Source organism: Pongo pygmaeus, chromosome 1, assembly GCF_028885625.2.
Source record: "Pongo pygmaeus isolate AG05252 chromosome 1, NHGRI_mPonPyg2-v2.0_pri, whole genome shotgun sequence".
NCBI lineage: Eukaryota > Metazoa > Chordata > Mammalia > Primates > Hominidae > Pongo > Pongo pygmaeus.
Genome location: NC_072373.2, coordinates 145,799,269 through 145,827,126, shown reverse-complemented (window position 1 = coordinate 145,827,126; position 27,858 = coordinate 145,799,269). Strand labels below are relative to the sequence as shown.

The 27,858-nt window shown below is 38.5% G+C and overlaps 1 protein-coding gene across 3 annotated transcripts in view; it reads left to right on the top strand.

Annotated features, from left to right (window-relative positions):
• SAMD13 (sterile alpha motif domain containing 13) overlaps positions 1 to 27,858 on the top strand; it is a 54,056-nt gene that overhangs the window by 13,031 nt on the left and 13,167 nt on the right. For 2 of the 3 annotated variants that reach the window (XM_054478596.2, XM_063653609.1), the window contains exons 3-4: positions 13,098 to 13,265; positions 14,123 to 14,234. In XM_054478596.2, coding sequence (XP_054334571.1) covers positions 13,098 to 13,265; positions 14,123 to 14,234 — 280 coding nt within the window. The remainder of the gene's footprint in view (positions 1 to 13,097; positions 13,266 to 14,122; positions 14,235 to 27,858) is intronic. The other variant, XM_054478606.2, reaches the window with a different exon arrangement.

The following is a 27,858-nucleotide window of genomic DNA, read 5'->3' as shown; positions in this document are numbered from 1 at the left end:
AAGCATTGGCAAAGAACACAGATTATTACATTCATTGTCTTCTATTTCTTTTAACAGTTCCATTAACTGGGATTGATCCATAGCATTTGCAAATAAATGCTGAACAATTCAACAGTAGTATCTGTAACACTTTTCAAGAGTCTGCTTCAGAAAACGGAAAATAGATACCATACAGTGGAATGAAGCAGTAAGAAAACACTGGTCTTTTTGTTTTAAAATTACAATACATTCCAATTCTTAAAATTCAGATCTTTTTAAAAACTAGCATTGCTGAAGCACCATCCATCTGGATAGAATTTAATTTTTGTATATCTAGCTAAAATTCTTTGACAGAGATAAAAGATTCAAAAATATCTAAACCATGAATTCAGTTTTTCAAATTGTAAATAGACATTTCTTTATAAATTAGGAAGTCTTTTGAGATACAACATACCCCAAGCATTAATTAGGCAGTGTCTTTATGTTGTACTTTCATCTAAAACTAAAGTTTTAATGGCTTTTTACATTTTGAATTAGTTAGTCTTAGGTTTTGTTAGAAAGACCTTGTATTCTTCAGGCAATTGTTTCGTGGCTTGATAGGAAAATCTTTTACTTTTTGTGACGTATCTCGTTAGTCTTTTCTGATAATATTCTAGCCAAACTTCTATAACTGAAATAACCATATGTCCATTGAAAAATTGTTTATCTATGTAAAGATCCAAGCCATTTATAGCTAAACAAAGTTATAAGCTCAGATTCTGTTTTAAATCATATTATCTTTACCTTTTTTTACACAACAAACAGCATTTTTTTCTCTCGCTATGTTCTAACAAGTTGCAATTGCTATTCATCATGAAATTTCCAACATACCTTCTTTTGGTCCCTTTTTCTTTATTGTGTGTTACTAGTTTCTGCATCTCCTCTCAATTCTGCTTTCTTTTTAGATTTTAAAATTTTTCTATGCTTATTTTTAACTAAAAATATTTAATTATATAATGACAAAAATGTCAATTTAATTTCCAATTACAATATACAAAGGGATCCTCATAACTCCTGCTGTCCATAAGCATTCAGCAAACACATTACAGAGTTACCTGGGTGAATAGGAAAAAATTAATTTGAACTGAATCAATCTCTGACACCAATCAAACGGGGGATGTACTACCAGAGAGGACACATGAACCTGCCATGAGAACTTCAACAATAGTACCCTATAGGATGGAACAGTTTGAGTAAAATGTAGGCAAAACAAAACAATGGAATTGTGTTTAACATAAACATATTTTGTACCACTTCAAGTTTTTACGTTTAAACTAAATTAAATTTAAAACTTAGTTCCTCAATCAAACTTTAAATGCTCAGTAGCCACATGGTACTAGCTGCTACCATATTGAAAAGCACAGGTATATACCCAAAATAAATTCTTGCATCAGGGGAAAGGTTATATGAACATGAGATTGAGGGTGATGATTAACTCAGGTGGGGAGAGCATGAATGGGGAACTCAATCATATAGATAGACATGATTATTATTAAGATTCCAGATTTTATTTTGCCTAGTAGGTTCATGAGTATTATTTCATTATTAAAAATAGCTACCTAAATAACTAAGATGGAGCCATCTGAATAGTTGATATATCCCTTTTGACAGTTTTTGTACACATACTCTATGTATCCACATGTATACATAATAACACAAGAATATATACATATATTCACATGCACTAAAGAATGTACATATATATGGGAGCATACACAAAAATGTATACATATATTCAAAACACACATACAAATAAGCTTTTATTGAACAAATGGGATCATAGTATTCTCTTTTTTGTGGATTTCAGAAGCACAGATTTGGGATGAATTACAAACTTTGGTACATGACACACTCTTATCATTGATCTGTGTTTGGCCATGTTAGATTCATGTTAGAATTTTGACTAAATTTTTTAAAATCCATGTATTTAAGATGTATGTGCATATCTGTTCAAATCATGAGAATTCATTTTTTTTCCCATTTGCTTAGTCTTTCTCACTCCCTTTTTCAGAAGAAAAATGTCTTTTTCCCCCTTTTTCATTTTATCCTGGGATGGGAGAAGGAACCGATGTTCCCACATGACAGATGCATGTAGTAAGTTCCTTTTCAACAGGAAGCAGTTTATTTCCCTGCCACCACCATGCCCCCAAGCACCTCAGTGGAGAAGACCTACTGCAGTAGAAAGTTCCAGTGATGAAGTTTAGCAAGGACTTTCAAAGCAAGCCATTTCTTATTAATGCCACTTCTTTTCTTGCACATGTGTCTTCACCATATTCCTCTGCCTTTGTGTTCAGTGTGTTGTTTCATTTTGAAGCAAAGGAATTAAAAAAATTTTGGAACTAACATTCCTGTCATAATTAGTAATGCGATGCTTTGTTTTCTTGGTAATGAATGTTGTAAGGTTTTGAACTAACTAAAATAATTACTTTTGAAATAGCCCTCTCTGAAACCTAACTGTATACCTGTTAAGCTATGTATTATGTTAAAGAAATTACCATTTTTGCTCATGTGAATTAGAGGATTAGAAAGTGAATGACAGAAGTAAAATATTAAGGTAGACTTAGAAATTATTATGGTATTGCTAGAGTTTCAAAACTCTGACTTGATTGTAGAATTAAAAGAACTTGTATAAAACATTGTAGAAAAGAGAACTTTTCATATAACAATAATAAAACAACAGCTACTATTACTTAGCTCATTAAAAAAAAGTCCAACCATGCATACATGTACAGCAATCTACAGATCAGTCAGCTCTCCATCTCCTTGGGAAGCAGTCACATCTAGAAATGAATAAAAAACCTCACAGGGTACTTGATTGTTTGCCTGGAAGCCTGGTCTGGCTTCTCATGAAAAAAAGGAATGGGAAACCGATTGAAGTAACTATGTGCATGATCACTGACTTCAGCATTTGTTTATTTACTCCTAAGCCTGTCCTCTTGTAGTATAGAGCATAAATAATTATCAAGCCTCAGATGTATCTTCTTTGAAAACAATGAGGGGATTTTATTTAGCTTGCTAGGTAGTTTCTGGGTGATCTCTCCATCAGGCCCAGTCTTGTCTGTTCTGTCCACTCTTCCCAGTCCCCACAGCCTCACTGCCCTCACCCTACCTGAATGCAGTGATGTGTGTGATGGTTCCTGGAATGCTCTTCTTCCCAAAAAAACAGCAATGTAGAAAGGGGTGGGAGGGGGCGCGGCAGTGATCATGATGGTAAGATGTTGTATCCTAAAAGCCAGGGAAACTATTAACTCCCAAGACATTGTAAGTGGCTAATTTTTAAATATCTCTTAACAGTCTGTCAGAAAATGAAAAGAAAGAAACAAACTGAGCCAATAATTCAAACCTGAAAAGTGACCTTTCTAGCCAGGATCTGATGTTGTAAACCATTTTCCAGATACGTATGATAAGATAAGTTAGAGTATGCTATGGTTCTTCTTTTCCTTCCTTCCTTCCTTCCCTCCCTCCCTCCTTCTCTCACTCTCTTCCTCTCTTTTTTTCTTTTTCTCTCTTTCTTTCCCTCTCTTTCTTTTTCTTTCCTTCCTTCTTTCTTTTTTTTCTCTTTCTTTTTTAATATGGTAAGAACATTTACTATGGGTTCTACACTCAACAGATTTTTTAAGTGTACGATACAGTATTATTATCTGTAGGCACAATGTTGTACAGCAGATCGCTAAAACATATCCATCTTCCAGGCAGAAATTTTGTACCTGTTGATTATCAGCTCCCCCTTTCCCCCTTCCTTTAGACTCTGCCAACCACTATTCTATTCTTTGCTTCTATGAGTTTATTTTAGATACCTCATATAAGTGGAATCATGCAATATTTGTCCTTCTTTGACTTGGTTATTTCACTTAGCATAATGTTCTCAAGGTTCATTCATTTTGTTGAAAATGTAAGGATTTCCTTCTTTTTTAAGGTTAAATAATATGCCATTGTATGTATATACAGCATTTCTTTTTTGAGGTGGGTCTCCCTATGTTGCCCAGGCTGATCTCAAATTCCTGGTTCAAGGGATCCTCCCATTTCAGCCTCCCAAGTAGTTGGAATTATTGGCATGAGCCACCAAGCCCAGCTATTACATTTTATTTTTAAAATTCATTAATCTGTCAATGGACATTTAGTTGTTTCCATATCTTGATGAATAGCATTGCAGTGAATATGGGAGTACTAATAGCTCTTTGAGTTCCTGATTTCAATTCCTTTGGATAAATACTCTGAAGTGGGATTGCTAGATCACATAGTAGTTCTATCTTAAATTTCTTGGGGAATCTACAGTTCCATAGCAGCTTCCCCATTCTGCATTTCTACCATTTCTACCACAGTATACAAAGGTTATGATTTATTCACATCCTTGCCAACATTTGTCATTGTTGTTTTGATAATAGTATCCTAAGAGGTATGAGATGATATCTCATTGTGGCATTGATTTGCATTTCCTTGATGATTGGTGATTTTGAACCTCTTGTCATATATATACAAATTGGCTATTTGTGTGTCTTCTTTTGAGAGATATCTATTATGTCCTTCGACCGTTTTCTCAATTGGGTTATTAGTTTTTTTGCTATAGAATTGTAAGCATTCCTTATGTATTTTAGAAAGTAACCTCTTATCAGATATATAGTTTGCAAGTATTTTCTCTCATTCCATAGGTTTCCTTTTTACTCTATTGATTATTTCCCTGGCTGTATAGAAGCTTTTTAGTTTTATTTAGCCCTGCTTATTTTTGCTTTTGTTGCCTATGCTTTTGGTGTCATATCCATGAAACTATTGCCAAAACTAATGTCTTGAAGCTTTCCCTCTGTGATTTCTTCTAGAAATTTTACAGTTTCAAGTCTTATGTTTAAGTATCCATCTTGAGTTGATATTTTGTGTATGGTAAAAGATAATCCAGTTTTATTCTTTTGCGTGTGGATATCCAGTTTTCCCAACACCATTAGTTGAAGAGACTCATCTTTCCCCATTTTGTGTTCTTGGCATTCCAGTCAAAGATCATTTGACCATATATCCATGGATGTATTTCTGGGCTCTCTGTTCGGTTCCATTGATCTATATGTCAGTCTTTATGCCATTGCCATACTGTTTAAATTACTGTTGCTTTGTAATATATTTTGAAATCAGGAAGTGTGTTGCCTCCAACCGTGTTCTTTTTCAAATTGTTTTGGCTATTCAAGATCTTTTCTGGTTCAATATGAATATTATAATTTTTTTCTATTTATTTAAAAATATCATTAGGATTTTGATGGGGATTGCATTGAATCTGTGGATTGCTTTGGATCATATGGAAATTATAACAATATTAAATCTTCCATCCATGAACTTGAGATGTCTTTGCATTTGTTTGTGTCTTCTTTAATTACTTTCATCAATGTTTCATAGTTTTTAGTATGTATGTCTTTCACTTCCTTAGTTAAGACTATTACTAAGTATGACGTTATTGTAAATGGGATTGTTTTCCTAATTTCCTTTGCAGATAGTTCATTATCATTGTATAGAAATGCAACTGATTTTTGTATGTTGATTTTTGTATCCTGCAACTTTGCTGAATTTGTTTATTCATTCTCACAGGTTTTTTTGTGGAATCTTTAGGGTTTTCTCTATATAAGATCATATCATCTGTAAATGTAAGGACAGTTTTACTTCTTCCTTTTCAATTTGGAGGCTATTTATTTCTTTGTCTTGCCTAATTGCTCTGGCTAGGATTTCCAGTCGTATGTTGAATAGAAGTGGCAAGAATGGGCATCCTTGCCTCATTCCTGATCTTACTGGAAAAGTTTTCAGTTTTTCACCTTTGAGTATGATGTTAGCTATAGCCTTTTCATAGATAGCCTTTATTAGGTTAAGGTAATTTCCTTCTATCCCTACTTTGTTGAGATTTTTTTTTATCATGAAAGGATTTTGAATTTTATCAAACACTTTTTTTATCTTAGACGATTGTGTGATTTTTATCCTTCATTCTGTAAATGTGATATGTCACATTAATTGATTTTTGTATGTTGAACCATCCTAGGAATAAATCCCACTAGGTCATGGTGAATGATCTTTTTAACATACTGTTGAATTCTGTTTGCTGGTATTTTGTTGAGGATTTTTACATCTATGTTCAATCAGGGATATTGGCCTATAATTTTCTTTTCTTGTGTGTCTTTATCTGGCTTGGTATGAGGGTAATACTGACCTCATAAAAAAAGTTCAGAAATGTTCCCTCCTCTTCAATTATTTGGAAAAGTTTGAGGATTGGCATTAATTCTTCCTTATATGTTTGGTAAAATTCTCCAATGAAGCCATCTAATCCTTGGCTTTTCTTTTATGGAAGGTTTTGTACTACTGATTTAATCTCCTTACTAGATAGGTCTGCTTGGATTTTCTATTTCTTCATGATTCAGTCTGGTGGGTTATATGCTTCTAGGGACCTATTTCTTCTAGACTATCCAGTTGGTAGACCTGTAACTATTTATGGTAGTCTATATGACCTTTTTCACTTCTGTAGCATCAGTTGTAATGTCTTTTTCATTTCTGGTTTTATTTATTTGAGTCTTCACTCTCTTTTCTCTTAGCCTAGCTAAAGGTTTGTCAGTTTTGTTTATCTTTTCAAAAGCCCAAGTCTGAGTTGATTTTATCTTACTGTTTTTCTATTCTCTATTTTATTTCTTTGTCCAATTTCTTAAGGTGGAAAGTTAGGTTGTTTTATATCTTTCTTTTTTTAGTGTAGGTATTTGTGACTATAAACTTCCCTCTTAATACTGCTTCTGTTTCATTTCATAAGTTTTGATATGTTGTGCTTTTGTTTTTATTTGTCTCAAGATACTTTCCAATTTCACTTTTGATTTATTTGACCTATTGGTTATTCAAAAGTGTGTTGTTTAATTTCTATGTATTTGTGAATTTTTCAGTTTTCCTGCTGCCATTGATTTCTAGTTTCATTCCATTGCAATCGAAAAAGATATTTGGTATGATTTCATTATTTTTATATTTGTTAAAAATTGTTTTGTAACCTAATATGTGATCTATCCTGGATAATGTTCCATGTATGCTTGAAAAGAAATGTATATTCTGCAGCTGTTGGGTTGAATGTTCTTTATGTGTCTGTTAGGTTCACTTGGTCTACAGTGTTGTTCAAGTTCACTGTTTCTTTGTTGAATGGTTTCTTGAATATTGATCATATATGGGAATTAATAGTGATACTTGTAAATGGCACTATTTTATCTTTCTTACTGAAACTAAAATTCATTCCTTGATATGTTATAGTTATCTGTTCATTCTGATATATGGTCTCATGATAAATAAGTCTTTGATTATTCCCTTCAATTAGATGATGATGAGTTAAGAATTGAGTCTGTTTATTATTTTGAGTTATACTGATTTTTCCATTGCAAATAACTGCCTTGAAGTGTACATTTCAAGAGTAAAGTGCATAAAACTATACAGTCAGTTAAACATATTAAAACATCATATTTTAAATATGAAAACAAAAGGAGTTTCAATCAATGCCAGCAGAATTCACAGACATTGACTATGTATCTTTTATACATTGTCAGCCCTCAAGGACTGCTGTTTCTTATATAGTTTCTTGCTACTGAGATCCCTACAGAAGGAAAACCAAGTTTCTCTAAGCAGTGAAGCCACACCCAAATCCTTTGGAACAGAGACCATTGTGCTGTGGCTCAGAGCAGGGAGGAAAATTTCTTCAGGTAGTCTTTAGACTGTTGTGTTTAGTATTAATGATTAGGATATGAAATGTTTGTGTTTGGCATGAATTGTATCTGATAGTAAACAAAAAGTATTCATTGAGTCTGCTTGAAAGGAGTGTTCTTGGCCAGGCACGGTGGCTCACACCTGTAATCCCAGCACTTTGGGAGGCCAAGGCGGGTGGATCTGTGGTCAGGAGTCAAGACCGCCCTGGCCAGCATGGTGAAACCCCATCTCTACTAAAAATACAAAAAATACAAAAAATTAGTCAGGCATGGTGGCATGCTGTAGCTGTAGTCCCAGCTACTCGGGAGGCTGAGGCAAGAGAATCACTTGAACCCGGGAGGCAGAGGTTGCAATGAGCTGAGATCCCACCACTTCACTCCAGCCTGGGTGACAGGAAAAAAAAAAAAGAAAAAAAGAAAAAAAAGGAGCATTGTTATTTACACTAGAGGATTTTATTTGTACTAGAATGTACAAATAAAAAGAGGAAAAGGAAAGGAGGCTGTTTATAAGATCCTTTGTTTTCAGAAAGATGGGTTGGGAAGACATTCCAGGCAGAGGTATGCCAAGGACAGAATGCTGTATGATTTCAGAGGAAAGCCATTAGCCTGAGGGAAGATACCTACACAGAGGAAAGAAATTGTGCAGGAAGATGCTCCATCTGTCTGCAGTGCCTGCTCCTAGTCTTACTGGTGACCCAGGGCTCCAAAGCCTTTCATCCACACACCTAGCACAGCCTGACTCACATTGCCGTGTTGACTTTCCATCCTTCTTTCAACCATCTATTTCCCCTGTTCCTTAACCACTTTTTGGAATAGAGCAGGAAACAAACATCATGACCTTCTTCATCCCACAACTGACTCGAGATTATCCTTTTCATTAGACTGTGAGTTTCCAATGCTTATTAAGTGCCTGGCTCGTAGTAGACAGGTTAAAATTAATTAAGGAGAAATTAAACTGATTCTTTTATAATGAGCAGGACTAATCCCCTGGAAGTTGAACAGAAAGGGTCTGACTGACATAAGCAAAGCCACGGGTATGGGAAAGTCTAGGATGTTGCCCAGTTAGGTTTGAATCAAGCATCTGAACTCTAAGCTAAAGAATTTGGAATATACAGAAGGTTTGATGAATTATTTGCCTTTTCAATACTTTCATCATTTTGATGTGATGCAACTAAGTCAGTCAACTCTTATTTATCTGAATATTTAAAAATGAAAAATGTTCTGTCCAGAATCTTTGAATCATCCCTTCTCTTTTTGGGCCTGCCATTTAGCCAGACCCCTGCTTGTTAGCATGAAGGGAGAGGGAGAAAGGAATGGAAATAACGCTAATGCTCATTTAGTTGCTTCATCCTTAGGTTTGTCATAGGCAAAGAGATCAATATTAATTTATTAGAATCAGAATTAAATTGCTTTTAGCCAGAGGCTCTTTTAAGACATGAGCAAAGAATAGGTTAATTTCATTTTGAAAATAAGTTATAAATATCTAGGCAGCACAAAGTTAGAGTGCACTGCTGAGTGTAAAAATAAGTAACATTCAGAATTAGCTTTATAAAAAAAGTAATGTGACAAATATATCATCATAATATGTTAACCAGTGTCTAAAGTAACTTGCTCTGAACTTTGAAGTGGAAATACAATTGAGGAATATAATGGAGTTGTGGTATTACATGTGGATTGCATTTACCCAGAGTATCCTTTTGGCCCGACCAACTCTCAGCATCCATAATATCATAAATACCATAAAATGTACAGATGCTAGATTTAAAAAACCAGTTTCAACTATTTTCTGCCTGCCTTCTTACAAAGGGAAATGGAGACTTTTGCTGCCAGAACTTAAAATTATGATGTGCCAACATGAAAACCTCATCATAAAGGCTCAATTGATCTGCATATATCTGCCAAATTTGTTATTATTGCATTTCTGTCCCCATGGTTGTGTCTTTCTAACTCTCATTAAAAATCAGGTGATTGTTTAATTAGGGTATAATCATTTCCTAGTGTGAATTATTCACGCATGATAATTTTTATCAATACTTGATGTACCTAACCATATGCACAAGGACTAAAAGGTGACTGGGCTAAATGGAAACATTGATAATTTGATTAAGTGCTGAGATTTCTTGCTAATTTTTAATAATAAAGCTATAGATAAATATATATATTAAAGATTCTGTGCCTGGAAAATACTCATAAATTTATCATATCAACATGTATTATATTCTAAGAAACATTTTGCTATGACGATAGTGAATAATAAATATCAAATGAAAATGGCACTTTTGTATCTGCCATTTCATTTTATCAGTGCAAAATTAGCAGCCACAATGGAACCACCAACTGGCAGGTATTTTAAACAGTGACATTTAAATTCCCTCTGGAATTTGACATGCATAGGTCATAAGAAAAGATGTGGCGAGAATGGACCATTTATAAGGAAATAACTAAAGCTAAGCGTCTCAATTTGGACAAAATATCAGTCCTTGGGGAGACATATTGTATTCCTAGCAGAGAATGGTGCCGCTTAAATCTATCCTCCAGTATCTTCCCATGTCAAATGTTATCTGGCTTTGGCACTCTGGCTCCTGCCCCGCACACCCTTCCACTTGGCCTACCCTTGTTGTGTTATTTTGGATCATCACCAGCTTTCTCCTTAAAACTGTTGCTGAAACCACTGGAAGAGCCCAGTGAAATCATCCATGGTGCATTAACACAAGCAACCTAGAAGCGATGGTGTGTGCCTGTGAAGACGTGCCTCTGCAAGCCATCCCCACTCTGGGGCCCCCCTCAGAGAGTGTTGAAGGCAATAAATGCCTTTTTAAACTGCCATTGAAAATTTTCAAGTGTTCTAGGCAGGCTGAACTAACCAGCCCTCCCTTACGTAAATACGTCCTCAACAGCACTTTGTTCACCCCTCGATTCGAATATTCCTCAGAACTGGCTGTTTCCACATCTGCTTTCCCTCACCAGATTGCCGGCTTCTTGAGGGCAGGGACTATGCATTCCCTGTCCTTGTAACCCTGCATGTAGCACAATACTGAGAAGACAGGCTTTTAATAAATATCTGTTGTGTCAATGAATAAGTATAGTGGAAAAAAAGCAGAGACTTGGAGTCAAGCATATCCGGAATCCAATCCTAGCTTTATCTACCATGCAATTTGGGGTGTGTTTCTTAACCTTTCTGAGCCTTCGTTTCCCAAAAGCAGGTTACAGTAGCCAGTTCACAAAGAGGTGGGAGGCTGATACTGAGTAATGTGTGAAACACAGATTTTAAGTTGTAAGTGCCCTCTGGTTGTTAGTCCATTGTAATACTTTGTTGTGTATCAACTGTGCACCAGTCAGACTGTGCTAGGTGCTGGTGCTACAAAGATGAAGATAGGTTTTTCTTCTCAGGATATCAGTAGTCTAATGTGATTTTTTTCCAGGTTATTTTGGCTTTAGGGGGCTATCAGGCTTTTAAACTTAGATAGATCAATCATTAAATGTATTGGTTGGTTTCTAACCCCTTGTTTCTTCTGGGTGAATTCCCTTACCCTCCATATGAAAGAGTGCCCCGTTCCACGTTGCTGCTATTCATGGTACACTGCCAGCAGTTTTACAAGTCTTTCTCCTCTGTGGCATTGCTACACTCAAGAATATTTCAAAATTATGGAAGTCATGATGTTATATCCCACCAGAATAAAAATCAGGAAAGCCTCCCATCTTAAAATACAATGTAGTGTATTTTGTTATTACAATTGAATATTCTTTTTAAAATGCTTTATTTTAGGTTTGGGGGTACATGTGAAGGTCTGATAACTATTCTTGGTGAGGAAAGGCAACTAACTGAAGTCAACCACAGGGAGAGTGAATTCAGATGTTTTCTGGGGGCACTTAAAAGTGTTTCGATGGGCCTATGTGTTCACTACCAGAAGTGAACTAATTAGAAAACTGAAAAGATTTGTTGGAACAATGAACTCCTTTCCGAACATTCTTCAAGGACACCTTAAGAGAGAGGAAAGGAAAATGGTACCTTGAAGAGGGTCGTCAGTGCCAGTTGCTGATTGCTTATGTTGCTAGTGTATGGAAAATTCAAGCACATAGATAATTTTTTTTTATTTACTATTGATTTAAAAACACATAGTTAATATTTAGTAACGTTAGGGTGAAAAATAGTTTTCTTCCCGATGTATATTGCCTGTTAAATGGTAGGAAGATTGTGTGTGTACATGTGTGCATATGGGTATGTGTGTATACAGGCATGCAGTGGTTATAGATTCACCATCTTTAAGCCCAAAAGAGAAGACATTTAGAGTATTGGCTTTAAATGTTTTTAAATTAGGTGCTGTTGAGAAATGAATGATCACATGTGCCATCGATCAGTGACTCCCTTTAACTAGTACAGAAATTGGTTTGGTTGTCTTAAATCAAATATTTTAGGTTCCTGCTATGGGCAAAACATTATGGTGGGGAATGAGTGGCTGGATCCTTGACTCTTAGACCTTTAAAGACCTTCAGGAATCTCCCCAAATCTAGCCAATTTTGTTTCCATTAAAAGTAACCTGGATCTTTTCAACTTCCACTAAATATTGAACCTCTCAAGCTTAGTTCTAGGCCCAGCTCTCTTCTCCTCCTCTCTCAAGATTTCAGTTACTGTCTAAATGCCTCTGTCTCCCACAGGTGTACCTAGCCCACTCTTCTGCTTTGTGCTCTAGACTTATAGCCCACATTAAATCTCCACTAGGATATAGACAGTACTCCAAATCTAGCATGTTCAGCTGGATGGATGTTACCACCATCCATCCAATTCCATGACACTTCTACTCCCTCCATTCTCTATGTCTGGTCTACCACTAAGTTACACTGATTTTATTCATTAACTATCTTTTAAATCCACACACTCCTCTCGTTTTTCACAGCCACCACCCTAGTCTACGCATGGTCTCTGGCTTGCATGACTGCAATAGACTTCTCATTGGCTTCTTTCCCACTGGCTCCTCTCCAGCATCCTCTTTTTCAAAATGTGAATCTGATCAGGTCGCACCCTTTACATAGGACCATTCAACAGCTCCTCATTGCTCTTAGCAAAAATCCAGAATCCTCAGTGTGGCCTCCAAGACCTGCATGGCTCCCTTGGCTATATGTGTTTCTGCCACAGGGCCTGGAATATTCTTCATGTGACTTCTTCATACAGTTAATTTCTGGCTGCTTTTTAGATCATACCTGAAAAGAAACTCCCACGGGAAAGCTTCCCCTGTCCCTTAAACTATCATAGTAAATGATGCTTGTCCTTCTTAGCATTTAGCATAACTTGCTGCTGTACGTTTACTTGTATGATTATTGATCAATGTCCACTCCCCACAGGACTGTAAGGCCTATAAGAATAAGGGTGGTGTCTGTTTTGCTCTGCAGTGTATTCCTAGTTGGAGAGAGGAGAGGATTTGTCCTGAGGGACCTCCAAAGCAAAGCTAGGCTATGTGATTGGATGTACACTCCAGGAAAATCATCTTGGATGAGGTATGGAGAAAGCCAGACAAATACTCCCAACGCAGAAATGAGGCAGAGTCCCAGTAACTGCAGGTCATTACCGTTCTTTCTTTATTCTACTTCTCCTTTCCCTCCTCTCTGAATCCAATGAGGAGCATTACCCATAGACCCTCTCAGACAAATGCTTGATTGTCATCTTGTCATCTATTTATTTGAACAATATGGGTTAAGTTCCTAAGTACACACTTGATACTAGGAATAATAAAATGAGAAGTGGTCCGGGCTCAAATGCATATCTCCAACCTGCATCTCCCACTCTAGTGAGAGAGACTGTTCAATAAACAGAGGGTATAATTCAGTGTGGAAGGTGCTACAATGGGAGTTTGAGTGAAGTTCTAGAAGTCAAAGGAGGTTATGACTAAAACACGCCGTTGGAAGAGCCAGAAAAATGCTTCAAAGTGGAGATAGTTTTGTACTGGTAGAAATGGTAGAGTTTTGTCCAATAGAGACAGGTGTGGGGGCATTGTAAGTGGCTGGGACAGAATGTGCAGAGGTTCAGATCTGTGAAAGGACTTGGCCTATTGTGGAAGGGCTTTATCCCTAGACGTGTGGGGATGGGGCTAGGGAAGGTGTTAGGAAGACAGGAAGAGAGAGAGGTATGTTGAGGTCATATCGTAAAAGGCCAGGTGTTCTGAACTCAGAAGTATGAATATCATACTCTGGGCTACCAGCAGTCACTGGACCACTCTCAATGTCTCTGGATTAAAAACCAGAGGAAATAATTTACATTAAATGTCAAACGGTTTATTAGCAGTGACTAAGCCAGTGAGAGTAATCATCATCTGAACCCAAAAAACATGAAAGGCCTGTCCCGGAAGACCCAGTTGTGAGCCTGGCCACACCCTTGTGCAGGCACTGCCATGACAACTGTCTGGATTTGTGTTTTGCAGTTCCATGGAAAATGGGAGACCACCTGATCCTGCAGACTGGGCCGTGATGGATGTCGTCAATTATTTCCGAACCGTGGGATTTGAGGAGCAAGCTAATGCTTTTCAGGAACAGGTAACTTGGTCTAGAGAAACACGTGATGAACATGTGATGAACCCACAGTTACCTCCCTTCCCAACAGTGGGCAGAAGGGAGTGAGGAGGAAGGGGACCAAAGAGCAGGGAGGAATCAGTGAGGCTCTGAGAAACTGAGGGGAAGGAGAATGGATGTACCAGGTGAATTATCCCTTTGTGGAAGGGGAAGACTCAAAGCCGGAGACAGTGGCAGCTGTGGAGAAGAAGGCTAAAGCTCATTTACATCTATGTCCTCTGAAAGACTGATCATACTCAGGGGTGGAGTGACTCAGCCCCACCTTCAATGAAAACACACTAGAAAGCAGGAAACAGAAAAGAAAGGAAAAGCAGGGACAAACCTGACCAAGAGACATACACCACCTTCTACTACTGGCCTCAGCACCCAATGAACTATTAAGCCCTTTGCAGTTTGCTTTCTGGGTGCTTAGCAAGGTAGAGTGGAAAAAGCACAGGATTGATAGTCGAATCCTGGTTCTTCTATCTCTATGTGGCCCTAGGCACGTTACTATGTCTCTCTGAGTCTTGGTTTCATATCTATAACATCAGACTGTCAATAACTTTATAGGGATGTTGTTGTGAGGATTAGTGGACAATATACGCACAGTGCCTATGATAGGTTCTGGCATAGTGTGGATGCTCAAAAAATGGGATTTCCTTTTCCTCAGGTCCAGGGATGGTATCAGAAAGAGGGAGGAAGGGGCAGGAGTCCGTCCCAATTGTCTAGGTGATTCATAGCTCCATGTTGCAGGCTGTGCTAGGTCTGCAGGGTTGATCTTCAAGGGGCTTTGACCTGAGGAGGCAAGTGGGGGCAACACAGTGTGGTTCACACCAGGCCAGTTCTGTGGGTAAACACAGAGTTCCTATTTCTCTATCAACGAAAGCTGCAGATTTCTAAGCATAACATTTTCTTTTCTAATATCATAATCTTGTAGGGAGAATTAAAAACTGAAAAATGTGTCTGGCTGCTTGTTCCACATCCCTTCAGCCATTGTTCATTCTCTCAAACTATTAGCTGTATGGCCTGAGTTTGGATAAGGTAAACTTTTCTAAAATTGCACACGCCAATTTCTAGATTTCCTTCAACCTATATTTACTTCAGATTTGATCTTTGTACATAAGTATTTTTTTCCTAATTTGGAAAACTTGCTAAAATAGCAGCTTAAATTACTTCATACCTACCAGAAGAGCTAAAATGAGAAAGGTTGATAACATTAAACGTTCATGAGGATGTGGAGCAACTGGAACTCTTTCGTTGTTGATGAGACTGTGAAATCAACATTCAGACATCTACCCCATGATGCAGCAGTTTTGCTCCTGGGTAATTACCCAAGGGAAATGAAAACACATGTCTGTAAAAGGATTTGTACAAAATCGTTCTTACTAGCTTTATTGCAGTGGTCAAAAATTTGAAGCCTATGTGTACATCAATAGGGGAATGAATATACAAACTGTGATATATTCATACAGTGGAATACTCCACAGTAATAAAAAGGAATGAACTACTGTTATGTGCAACCATTTGCATGAGTCTCAAAAACATATTACTGATTGAGAGAAACCTTACATAACAGAGTTCATACTGAATGGTTCCATTTAGATAAGGTTTCAGAATAGGAAAATGAATCAGTGGTAAAAAAACAATCAGAACAGTGGTTGCCTCTGGCTGGGTGGGGGTGGAAAATGACTGGGAAGGAGTATGAGGGAAATTTCTGGGTGATGGTAACATTCTGTATCTTGATACAGGCTTGGGTTACAGGTATGCATGGGTCACTGCTTGCTTATACACAGGCATATGCAAATGATTCAGGTTTGTGCATTACAGAACATATAAATTTTACTTTAAAAAGAAAAGAACTATGAAAAACACCTAAACAGTGGTATAAAAACAGAAGTATTTAGGGGAAAGTATACTGATATATACAACTCAATTTAAAATGCATCAAAAATATGCATTGGCAATTAAATAGAAGGGTGACCATGTGGACATATATGCGGTAAAGCAAGTACAGAAAATGTTAATTGTAGCATCTAGGTGTTCAGAATATGGGTATTTACTATAAAACTCTGATGAGTTTTCTTTATGTTTGAAAAACTTTTATGAATTGTGATGGAAAAAAACTGCTCAGGTTGGAAAGTGGAAGGCCGCTGATCAGCTGGAACATATTTTATTTTGTTTTTCACTGGTACAATGTCCATTTGTGTCACTGCAATTGAACAGCACTCTTCTAAAATTAAATTTAAGTAGTATTGTAAATGGTTAACAAAAAAAATACTTAGCTAAAAGGTCTCTTGGCCAGCTTCCCAGCTGACCAAAAGCCCTTTGCAGATTGAGCTTTTGCTCAGACTCCTTGGAGGCAGACATCCCAGACTGGGGGCACATGATGCTCTCTGGACCTTCCAGGTTCTGTGATTTACCTCAGAAACGGGACTGCCAGCTCTGAGCCTGGCCCACGAGCAGGCACTTTCTCCCATGGATGATCTCATTCTGTTCCCACAGACACTGGGAACCATAACGGGAATAAACTCTTCTAAAGCATTTCATTCAGAAATCCTTCAAGGGAGAAGTGAGCATTGTCTTGCTACTATGTTCAACCTGCCAACTTGGAAGCCTGAGAAATGAATTCTCAAAGGATCAGAGTTTTGCAAGCATGGTCCAGAAGCTTAAGTTTCTTCATTCTCATGGAAAGGTGATTGGGTCAGGGAAGAGTCTGCCTTGAATTTGTCTCTGGCAGTGATTCAAATATCGTTTCTCCTTTTCCCATTAAAGGAGTGGAGGGCAGGGAGAGAATCACTGGCTAGGCTTAGGATGATAAGATAAGTCACTGCTGTGATATTCATGAGGACTGAGGATTGGATCCTCTACCATGTTAACCTGCCTCTTCCATCATCACACTACAGAGGCCATCAGCATTTTACCTCTGGAGTCTTCCTGGCAATGAACCTAGTTGGTTAGCACCCACTCATCATCCTGATGAGAAAATGCAGGCCATCTCCAGCCCAAGCACATGGCCCTTCCAAGGTACATGCAGGTACACGCAAGGTCACAGCAGCTGAGAAACAATTAGAACAGCTGCCTCCTTAAACTCTCCTCAGGAAAGCTTTGCCCTTCCACTTGACAGAAGCAGGGCAGGGATGGAGAGCATCCCCTAAACCACTTTTGAAAAGGGCAAGTCCAGAAAGGGCAGCACGGTTGCCAGTGATGTGGGGAGCTTATTGTTTCATGGCTGACTATTATGAGCTGAATGTTTATGTCCCCCCAAAACTCTTATGTTGAAAACCTGACCCACAGTGAGGATATTAGGAGGTGGGATCTTTGGGAGGTAATTAGGTTTAGATGAGGTCATGAGGATGGAACCCCCATCATGAGATCAATGCTTTTATAAGAAGAGAACAAGACACCAGAGAGCTTACTCTCAGGTGTAAGGATACAGCAAGAAGACAGCCTTCTACAAGCCAGGAAGAGAGCCCTCACTAAGAACCCAACCATGCTGGCACCCTGGTCTTGGACCTCCAGCTTCTAGAACTGTGAGAAATATCTGTTGTTTATGCTGCCCAATCTATGGTATCTTGTCCTAGCAGCCTGAACTGACTAAAATACTGGTATTGATGGCAAACATGTCTGCCATCAGATGGCCTGACTTCCAGGACAGTATCTATCTTTGTGGTATGGTCTCATAGCACAGTATTGGAAACTTTATGGCTGTGGCAACTAGACTCGGATGTGGCTTTCTAGCAGCATGACCTCTTGGAAGATGTCAGGCCATTGAGCAAGATTTCTCAGAGGGCAAGATTTGTCCTGTGTTCCTGTGGTATGGAGAAGCAGCTGGATTAAGGTGGTGGTCTTTGCCTAACCTCCTTTTCCCTGTGCAGGCACCCCACTGCCACAGAACAATGATCTCCATTAAGTTTTCCTCTGCTGCAATTATCTTCATCAGATTTTCTTCTGGCAATCCTCTTTTGAGTCTTCTGTGTTAGTCGCAATTACAAGTCAAAAGAATCATCAAGAATGAAGGCCTAAGTCCCTGCCTAGCCCATCACGAATAACCCGGTGTCGATAGCATGTATGTTTTGGACAGCGATGTCACTACTCCTTGGGTTGGCATGTGGTCTGTGTCATCAGGGTTGCAGTTGCTCACCATGTAGGGAGTCTGGCCTGCTGGACTCATTCAGCTAGCACTCCAAAGGGTTCACTGGCCTATGAGAGCAGGAGGCAGTGGGAGCCCTGGAAAAGGTAGTGATTACAGCCTTGTCAGTACCATCTCTCTTTCCCACAGACACTGTGGTGTGGGGGCTATTTTCCCAAGCGCCTTCTAGCAGACAAACATTTTAGGCTGTGGTGAAGGGAATGAGTGAAAGTCATGACTTCTGATATGTTTTCTTCCAGTTTACTCATGGTTAGTGGATGGTCCTGGAGAATTTGCCTTTCTAGGACTCAGATTTCTATAAAGTTAATACTGAGTTAAACAAACAGAATACTGCTCAAGCTCCTGCTTTAAAAGTCAAAATATGTAATCTTAAAACTGGTCCTCAAGAAGTATGCTTTCAGTGCACAACACAGGGCACAAAACCACTTGAGACACAGTTGAAATTTGTGAATAGATTTTTTGTTTTTAATGGCACTTGTCCATGGGTATGGGCTGCTTAGCTTTCAAGAGTCAAAGGTACCTCAAGAATTTTACTTTGATAAGAGCTTTGGTTTTGAAGACACTATTTTGACTAATCTTGTTCAAAAGCATCCTTCCCTTCCTCACAGAGAACATTTAGGATAAAGTTTGCTTTGTCAGACTCTGAAGGCTAAATGAGCAGCATTCTCTGTTGTAAAGCCAACTATGGGCAGTGCTTTTAGTTGCCGTTTAAGGAACTCTGGCAATCTAGTACAGTAACTTCACCACTCAAATTGGACCCTAACTGCAAGTCACAAAGACAGCTCTGCCTGTTGTGGTGTAGTCACTTCATTTCTATGTCTTTGTCTGTTTGACTCACATACTTAGAATATATAAGAAGAAGATGGAAGACAGATCTGCCATTCAATCAATGTCATATAGTTCATATTTTTCAGATTTCTCAAACTTACAAGCAACATTCATGATTTTATTTCTAGAACAATATGTATCTCTGAGATAATCATGACAAAATAATATGCAACTCAAGGTGACAAATTAATTTTACTCTCTTATCTCTTCATTTTTCTCAAACCACTGAATAAGAATAGTATCTTTACTCCGAAATGCCCAACTGGTTGCTTAAGTCATTCATTTGAAATGCAAAGATTGACATCTCTTTACAGATGGGTTATTGCTAACTTTTGATAAGTTACTGAAGTCACTGGCTTAATAAAAAATAAATAAAATCTCTTATGGCTATATATTGCCAAGTAATACTAACTACCTCAAAATGGAATTGTAGGGTGGGGAGGCCAATCAGAGCAACCCTGAGTATAGGGTTCTAATCACGGCCAAATTGAATTCACTTGAAGTGATTCTAGATGGCGATTTCTAATTAGAACAGAGGCAAATTCAGGTTTTGTGGAGCCTAAAGTTTATGCAATTCTAATAGCCCTCCTTGGTTAAAAAAAAAAAATTACAAAATTATGGATACAAACTTGTTAAGGTGAAACTTAAACATCATTAGCTTTCATGGCAAATCTGGCTTTGAATTAGACCAATTAAAACCTCACAAATTGAGAATAACTTGATTTACTTCATCAGCATCTAATAATACCAAGTATTGAAAATATTTGAGGTGCTTTGATGCCTGATAATTTTTAACAATTGAAGGTTACTGAAATGCTTAAAATATTTTGTAGCATAATGAACAGGGGAAGTGGCAACTCAATCTCTGCTGATGTGTCCTTTCAACCCATGAAAATTTAGAAAAGAGGTGAAATCACAAATAAGTGGGTAATGCGAGCAATAAGAAAGCAGCCAAGAAAATTGAAAACTGATAAGGAAAAAACTTGTTGAAGTTTTTAAACTTTTATTTTAGATTCATGGGTACATGTGCAGGTTTGTTATATAGGTAAATTGTGTGTCACGGGGGTTTGGGGTACAGATTATTTCATCACCCAAGTAATAAGCATAGTATCCAATAGGCAGTTTTTCAGTCTACCCTCCTCCCACCCTCCACCCTCAAGTAGGCCCCAGTGTCATTGTTCCTTTCTTCGTGTCCATATGTGCTCAATGTTTAGCTCCCACTTATGAGAACATAAGGTATTTGGTTTTCTGTTCCTGCATTAGTTCGCATAGGATAATGACCTCCAGCTCCATCCATGTTGCTGCACAGGACATGATCTTATTCTTTTTTAATGGCTATGTAGTATTCCATGGTGTATATGTGCCACATTTTCTTTATCCAGTCTACTGTTGATGGGCACTTAGGTTGATTTCATATCTTTCCTATTGTAAATAGTACTGCAGTGAACATACAGGTCCATGTGTCTTTATGGTAGAACAACTTACATTCTTTTGGGAATATACCCAGTAATGGGATTGCCAGGTTGAATGGTAGTTCTGTTTTAAGTTCTTTGAGAAATCACCAAACTTCTCTCCACAATGGCTGAACTAATTTACATTCCCACCACTACTGCTGTATAAGTATTCCCTTTTCTAAGCAACCTCACCAGCATCTGTTTTTATTATTTTTTAATAATAGCCATTCTAACTAGTGCAAGAAGGTGTCTTGTTATTTTGATTTGCATTTCTCTAATGATTAACGATGTTGAGCATTTTTTCATATGCTTATTAGACATATTTTTGACTTCTTTTGAGATGTGTCTGTTCATGTCCTTTGCCCAATATGTAATGGGTTGTTTGTTTTTTTGATTGTTAATTTAAGTTTCTTATAGATTCTGAATATTAAACCTTTGTTGGACTCATAGTTTACAAATATTTTCTCCCATTTTGTAGGTTGTCTGTTTGCCCTGTTGATAGTTATTTTGCTATGCAGAAACTCTTTAGTTTAATTAGGTCCTATCTGTCAATTTTTGTTTTTGTTGCAATTGCTTTTGGCGTCTTTATCATGAAATCTTTGCCAGGGCCTATGTCCAGAATGGTATTTCCTAGTTTATCTTCCAGGATTTTTATACTTTTAGGCTTTACATTTAAGTCTCTAAACCATCTTGAATTGATTTTTATATATGGTGTAAGTAATGGGTCCAGTTTCAATCTTCTGCATATGGCTAGCCGGTTATCCCAGCACCATTTGTTGAATAGGAAGTCCTTTCCCCATTGCTTGTTTTTGTCGACTTTGTCAAAGCTCAGATGGTTATAGATGTACAGCTTTATTTCTGTACTCTCTAGTATGTTACATTGGTCTATGTGTACCATGCTATTTTGGTTACTGTAGCCTTGTAGTGCAGTTTGAAGTCAGGCAATGTGATTCCTCCAGCTTCTTTTTGCTTAGGATTCCCTTGGCTGTTTGGGCTCTTTTTTGGTTCCATATGAACGTTAGAATAGTTTTCTCTAGTTCTGTGAAGAATGTCATTGGTGGTTTGATAGAAATAGCATTGAATCTATAAATTGTTTTGGGCAGTATGGCCATTTTAATGATATTGATTCTTTTTATCCAAGAGCATGGAATGTTGTTCCATTTGTTTGTGTCATCTCTGATTTCTTTGAGTAGTGTTTTGTAATTCTCATTGTAAAGATCCTTCACCTCCCGGTTAGCTGTATCTCTAGGTATTTTATTCTTTTTGTGGCAGTTGTGAATGGGATTGCATTCCTGATTTGGCTGTCAGCTTAGGTGCTGTCAGTGTATGGGTGTTGTTAGGAATGCTACTGATTTTTGCACTTTGATTTTGTATACTGAAACTTTGTTGAAGTTGCTTATCAGCTCAAGCAGCTTCTGGTCAGAGACTATGGGGTTTTCTAGGTATAGAATCATATCATCTGCAAACAAGAATAGTTTGAGTTCCTTTCTTCTCATTTGGATGCCTTTTATGTTTTCTCTTGCCCGATTGCACTGGATAGGACTTCCAGTACTATGTTGAATAGGAGTAGTGAGAGTAGGCATCCTTGTCTTCTTCTGGTTCTCAAGGGGAATGCTTCCAGTTTTTGCCCATTCAGTGTGATGCTGACTGTGGGTTTGTCACGTCAATAATAAGATGGCACCTATTATTTTGAGGTATTTACCTTTGATGCCTAGTTTGTTAAGGATTTTTAACAGGAAGGGATGTTGAATTTTATTGAAAGCCTTCTCTGCATCTATTGAGATGATCTTGTGGCTTGGGGTTTTGGGTCCGTTTATGTGATGAATCACATGTATTGATTTGCATATGTTGAACCAACCTTGCTTCCCAGGGATAAAGCCTACTTGATTGTGGTGGATTAGCTTTTTGATATGCTGCTGGATTCAGCTTGCTGGTATTTTCTTGAGGATTTTTGCATCTATGTTCATCAAGGATATTGGCCTGAAGTTTTCTTTTTTTGTTGTATCTCTGCCAGGTTCTGGTATCAAAATGATTCTGGCCTCACAGAATGAGTTAAGGAGGAGTCCCTCCTCCTAAATTTTTGGGAATAGCTTCAGTAGGAATGGTACCAGCTCTTCTTTATACATCTGGTAGAATTCAGCTGTAAATTCATCTGGTTGGTAGGCTTTTTATTCCTGATTCAATTTCAGAACTCATTATTGGTTTGTTTAGGGCTTCAGTTTCTTCCTTGTTCAATCTTGGGAGATTGTGTTTCCAGGAATTTATCCATTTCAACTAGGTTTTCTAGTTTGTATGCATAGAGGTGTTTATAATAGTCTCTGAGGGTTTTTTAAAAAATATTTCTATGGGGTTGATGGTAATGTCCCCTTTGTCATTTCTGATCGTATTTATTTGGATATTCATTCCTTTCTTCTTTATTAGTCTAGCTAATGGTCTATATATGTCATTTATTCTTTCAAATGACCAACCCCTCGATTTGTTCATCTTTTATATGGTTTTTCATGTCTCAGTTTCATTCAGTTCAGCTTAGATTTTAGTTATTTCTTGTCTTCTCATAGCTTGGGGTTGGTTTGCTCTTGGTTTTCTAGTTCCTCTATGTGTAATGTTAGGTTGTTAATTTGAGATCTTTATAACTTTTTGATGTGGGCACTTAGCAGTATAAACTTTCCTCTTAACACTGCTTTAGCTGTGTCCCAGAGATTCTGGTATGTTGTATTTTTGTTCTCAGTAGTTTCACATAATTTCTTGATTTCTCCTTTAATCTCCTTGTTTACCCAAAACTCATTCAGGAGCAGTTTAATTTCCTGTACAGTTTTGAGTGACCTTCTTCTTATTGATATATATTTTTATTGTGCTGTGGTTTGAGACTATAGTTGGTATAATTTCCCTTTTTTTTTAAATTTGCTGAGAATTGTTTTATGCTAATTGTGTGGTCGGTTTTAGAGTATATTGCATGTGCAGATGAGAAGAATATATATTCTGCCATTTTAGAGGTGGAGAGTTCCGTAGATGTCTTTTAGGTCCATTTAGTCAAGTGTTAAGTTCAAGTCCCGAATATCTTAGTTGTCTGCCTTGATGGTCTGTCTAAACTGGCAGTGGGATGTTGAAGTCTCCCACTATTATTTTGTAGTCATCTAAGTCACTTCTTAGGTGTCTAAGAACTCATCTTATGAATCTGGGTGTTCCTGTTTTGGGTGCACATATACTTAGGATAGTTACATCTTCTTGTTGAATTGAGCCCTTTACCATCATGTAATGTGCTTCTTTGTCTTTTTTTTTAAATCATTGTTGGTTTAAAGTCTGTTTTGTCTGAAATTAGAATAGCAAACCCTGCTTTTTTTCTGTTTTCCATTTGTTAGGTAGATTTTTCATCGTCCCTTTACTTTGAGCCTGTGTGTGTCATTACATGTAAGATGGGCCTCTTGAGGACAGCATACAGTTGGGTCTTGCTTCTTTATCAAACTTGCCACTCTGTGCCTTTTAATTGAAACATTTACTCTGTTTCCATTCAAGGTTACTATTGATATGTATGGATTTGATTCTGTCATTGTATTGTTAGGGGGTTATTAGGCAGACTTGATTGTGTAGTTGACTTATAGAGTCAGTGGGTCTATGTACTTAAGTATGTTTTTGTGACAGTCAGAAATGGCCTTTCCTCTCCTTATTTAGCACTCCCTTAAGGACTTCTCGAAAGGCAGGTCTAGTGGTAACTAATTCCCTTAGCATTTGCTTGTCTGAAAAGGATCTTATTTCTCCTTCACTTAGGAAACTTAGTTTGGCTGGATATGAAATTCTTAGTTGTAATTTATTTTCTTTAAGAATGCTGAATGTAGGCCCCCAATATCTTCTGGCTTGTAGGGTTTCTGCTGAAAAGTCTGCTGTTAGCCTGATGGAGTTCCATTTGTAGGTGACTTGCCCCTTGTCTTTATCTGCCTTTTACATTTTTTATTTCATTTCAACCTTGGTGAATCTGATAACTATGTGTCTAGGGGATGGTCATCTTGTATAGTATCTCACAAGGGCTCTCTGCATTGCCTGAATTTCACTGTTGCCCTCTCTAACAAGGTTGGGGAAACTTTCATGGACAATATCCTCAAATATATTTTCCAAGTTGCTTGCTTTCTTGCCTTCTCTTTCAGGGACATCAGTGAGTTGTAGATTTGGTCTCTTTACATAATCCCATATTTCTTAACAGTTTTGTTCATTCTTTTTAAATTTTTTTCTTTATTTTTGTCGACCGAGTTATTTCAGAGAGCCAGTGTATTAGTCCATTTTCACACTGCTGATAAAGACATGTAAATTGCTGAGACTGGGCTGTTTACAAAAGAAAAGGTTTAATTGGACTTACAGTCCCACATGGCTGGGGAGGGAGGCCTCACAATCATGGCGGAAGGCAACCAGGAGCAAGTCACATCTTACATGGATGGCAGCAGGCAAAAAGAGAGAGAGCTTTTGAGGGGAACTCCTCTTTTTAAAACCATCAGATCTCCTGAGACTTATTCACTATCATGAGAAGAGCATGAGAAAGACCTGCCCTCATGATTCAATCACCTCCTACCGGGTCCCTCCAACCACATGTGGGAATTCAAGATGAGATTTGGATGGGGACACAGCCAAACCATATCACTGCACCCCTGGCCCCTCCCAAATCTCACATCCTCACATTTCAAAACCAATCATGCCTTCCCAACAGTCCCCCAAAGTCTTAACTTATTTCAGCATTAACTCAAAAGTCCACAGTCCAAAGTCTCATCCGAGACAAGGCAAGTCTCTTCTACCTATGAGCCCGTAAAATCAAAAGCAGTTAGTTACTTCCTAGATACAGTGGGGTTACAGGCATTAGGTAAATACAGCCATTCCAAATGGGAGAAATTGGCCAAAACAAAGGGGATACAGGCCCCCATGCAAGTTCAAAATCCAGCAGGGCAGTCAAATCTTTCAGCTCCAAAATGATCTCCTTTGACTCCATGTCTCAAATCCAGGTCATGCTGATGCAAGAGGTGGGTTCCCATGGTCTTGGACAGCTCTGCCCCTGTGGCTATGCAGGGTACAGTCTCCCTCCTGGCTGCTTTCATGGGCTGGTATTGAGTGTCTGCGGCTTTTCTGGCTGCACAGTGCAAGCTGTCAGTGGATCTACCATTCTGGGATCTGGAGGATGGTGGCCCTCTTCTCTCAGCTCCACTAGGTGATGCCTCAGTAGGGACTCTTTATGGGAGTTCCCACCCCACATTTCCCTCCACACTGCCCTAGCAGAAGTTCTCCATGAAAGCCCCGCCCTTGCAGCAAACTTCTGCCTGGACATCCAGGCATTTCCATACGTCTTCTGATATCTAGGCAGAGATTCCCAAACCTCAATTCTTGACTTCTTTGCACTGGCAGGTTCAACACCACATGGAAGCTGCCAAAGCTTGGGGCTTGCACCCTCTGAAGCCACGGCCCAAGCTCTTCATTGGTCCCTTTCAGCCATGGCTGGAGTAGCTGGGACACAGGGCACCAGTCCCTATGCTGCACATAGCATGAGAACCCTGGGTCTGGCCCACAAAACCGTCTTTTCCTCCTAGGCCCTGCTGTGATGGCAGGAGCTGCCATGAAGACCTCTGACATGCCGTGGAGACATTTTCCCCATTGTCTTAGGGATTAACATTTGGCTGTTCATTACTTATGCAGATTTCTGCAACTGGCTTGAATCTGTCCTCAGAAAATGGGATTTTCATTTCTATCACATTGTCAGGGTACAAATTTTCTGAAGTTTTTTGCTCTGTTTCCCTTATAAAACTGAATGCCTTTAACAACACCCAAGTCACCTCTTGAAGGCTTTGCTACTTAGAAATTTCTTTCACCAGACACCCTAAATCATCTCTCTCAAGTTCAAAGTTCCACAAATCTCTAGGGCAGGGGCAAAATGCCACCAGTCTCTTTGCTAAAATATAACAAGAGTCACCTTTGCTCTAGTTCCCAACAAGTTCCTCCTCTCCGAGACCACCTCAGCCTATACCTTATTTTTCATATCACTATCAGCATTTTTGTCAAAGTCATTCAACAAGTCTCTAGGAAGTTCCAAACTTTCCCACATTTTCCTGTCTTCTTCTGAGCCCTCCAAACTGTTCCAACCTCTGCCTGTTACCCAGTTCCAAAGTCACTTCCACATTTTCGTGTATCTTTTCAGCAATGCCCCACTCTACTGGTACCAATTTACTGTAGTAGTCCATTTCACACTGCTGATAAAGACATATCCAAGACTGGGCAATGTACAAAAGAAAAGAGGTTTGATTGGACTTACATTTCCACATGGCTGGGGAGGCCTCACAACCATGGAGGAAGGCAAGGAGGAGCAAGTCACATCTTATGTGGATGGCAGCAGGCAAAAAGAGAGAGAGCTGGGTACAGGGGAACTCATCTCTCTCTCTCTCTCTCTTTTTTTTTTTTTTTTTTTTTAAGACGGAGTCTCACTCTGTCACCCAGGCTGGAGTGCAATGGCGTGATCTCAGCTCACTGCAACCTCCACCTCACGGGTTCAAGTGATTCTCCTGCCTCAGCTTCCCGAGTAGCTAGAATTACATGTGCCTGCCATCACACCCAGCTAATTTTTGTATTTTTAGTAGAGACAGGGTTTCACCACATTGGCCAGGCTGGTCTCGAACTCCTGACCTCAGGTGATCCACCTGCCTCGGCCTCCCAAAGTGCTGGGATTACAGGCATGAGCCACCATGCCTGGCCAGGAACTCCTCTTTTTAAAACCATTAGATCTCCTGAGACTTATTCACTATCCTGAGAACAGCATGGGAAAGACCTGTCCCCATGATTAAATTACCTCCCACTGGGCCCCTCCCACAACATGTGGGAATTCAAGATGAGATTTGGGTGGGATCACAGCCAAACCATATCAGCCAGTCTTCAAGCTCTGAGAATCTTTCCTCAGCTTGATCTATTCTGCTGAGATTGTATTATGAAACGCTGAAGTAAGTTTTTCAGCTGTGCCAGATCAGTTTGATTCTTTCTTAAAATGACCATTTCAACTTTCAGCTCCCATATATACCTTAGATTCCTTGGATTGTGCTTCAACTTTTTCTTGAATCTCAATGATCTTCATGCCTATCTATATTCTGACTTATATGTCTGTCATTTCAGCCATTTCAGTCTGGTTAAGAACAATTATTGGGGAACTAGTATAGTCATT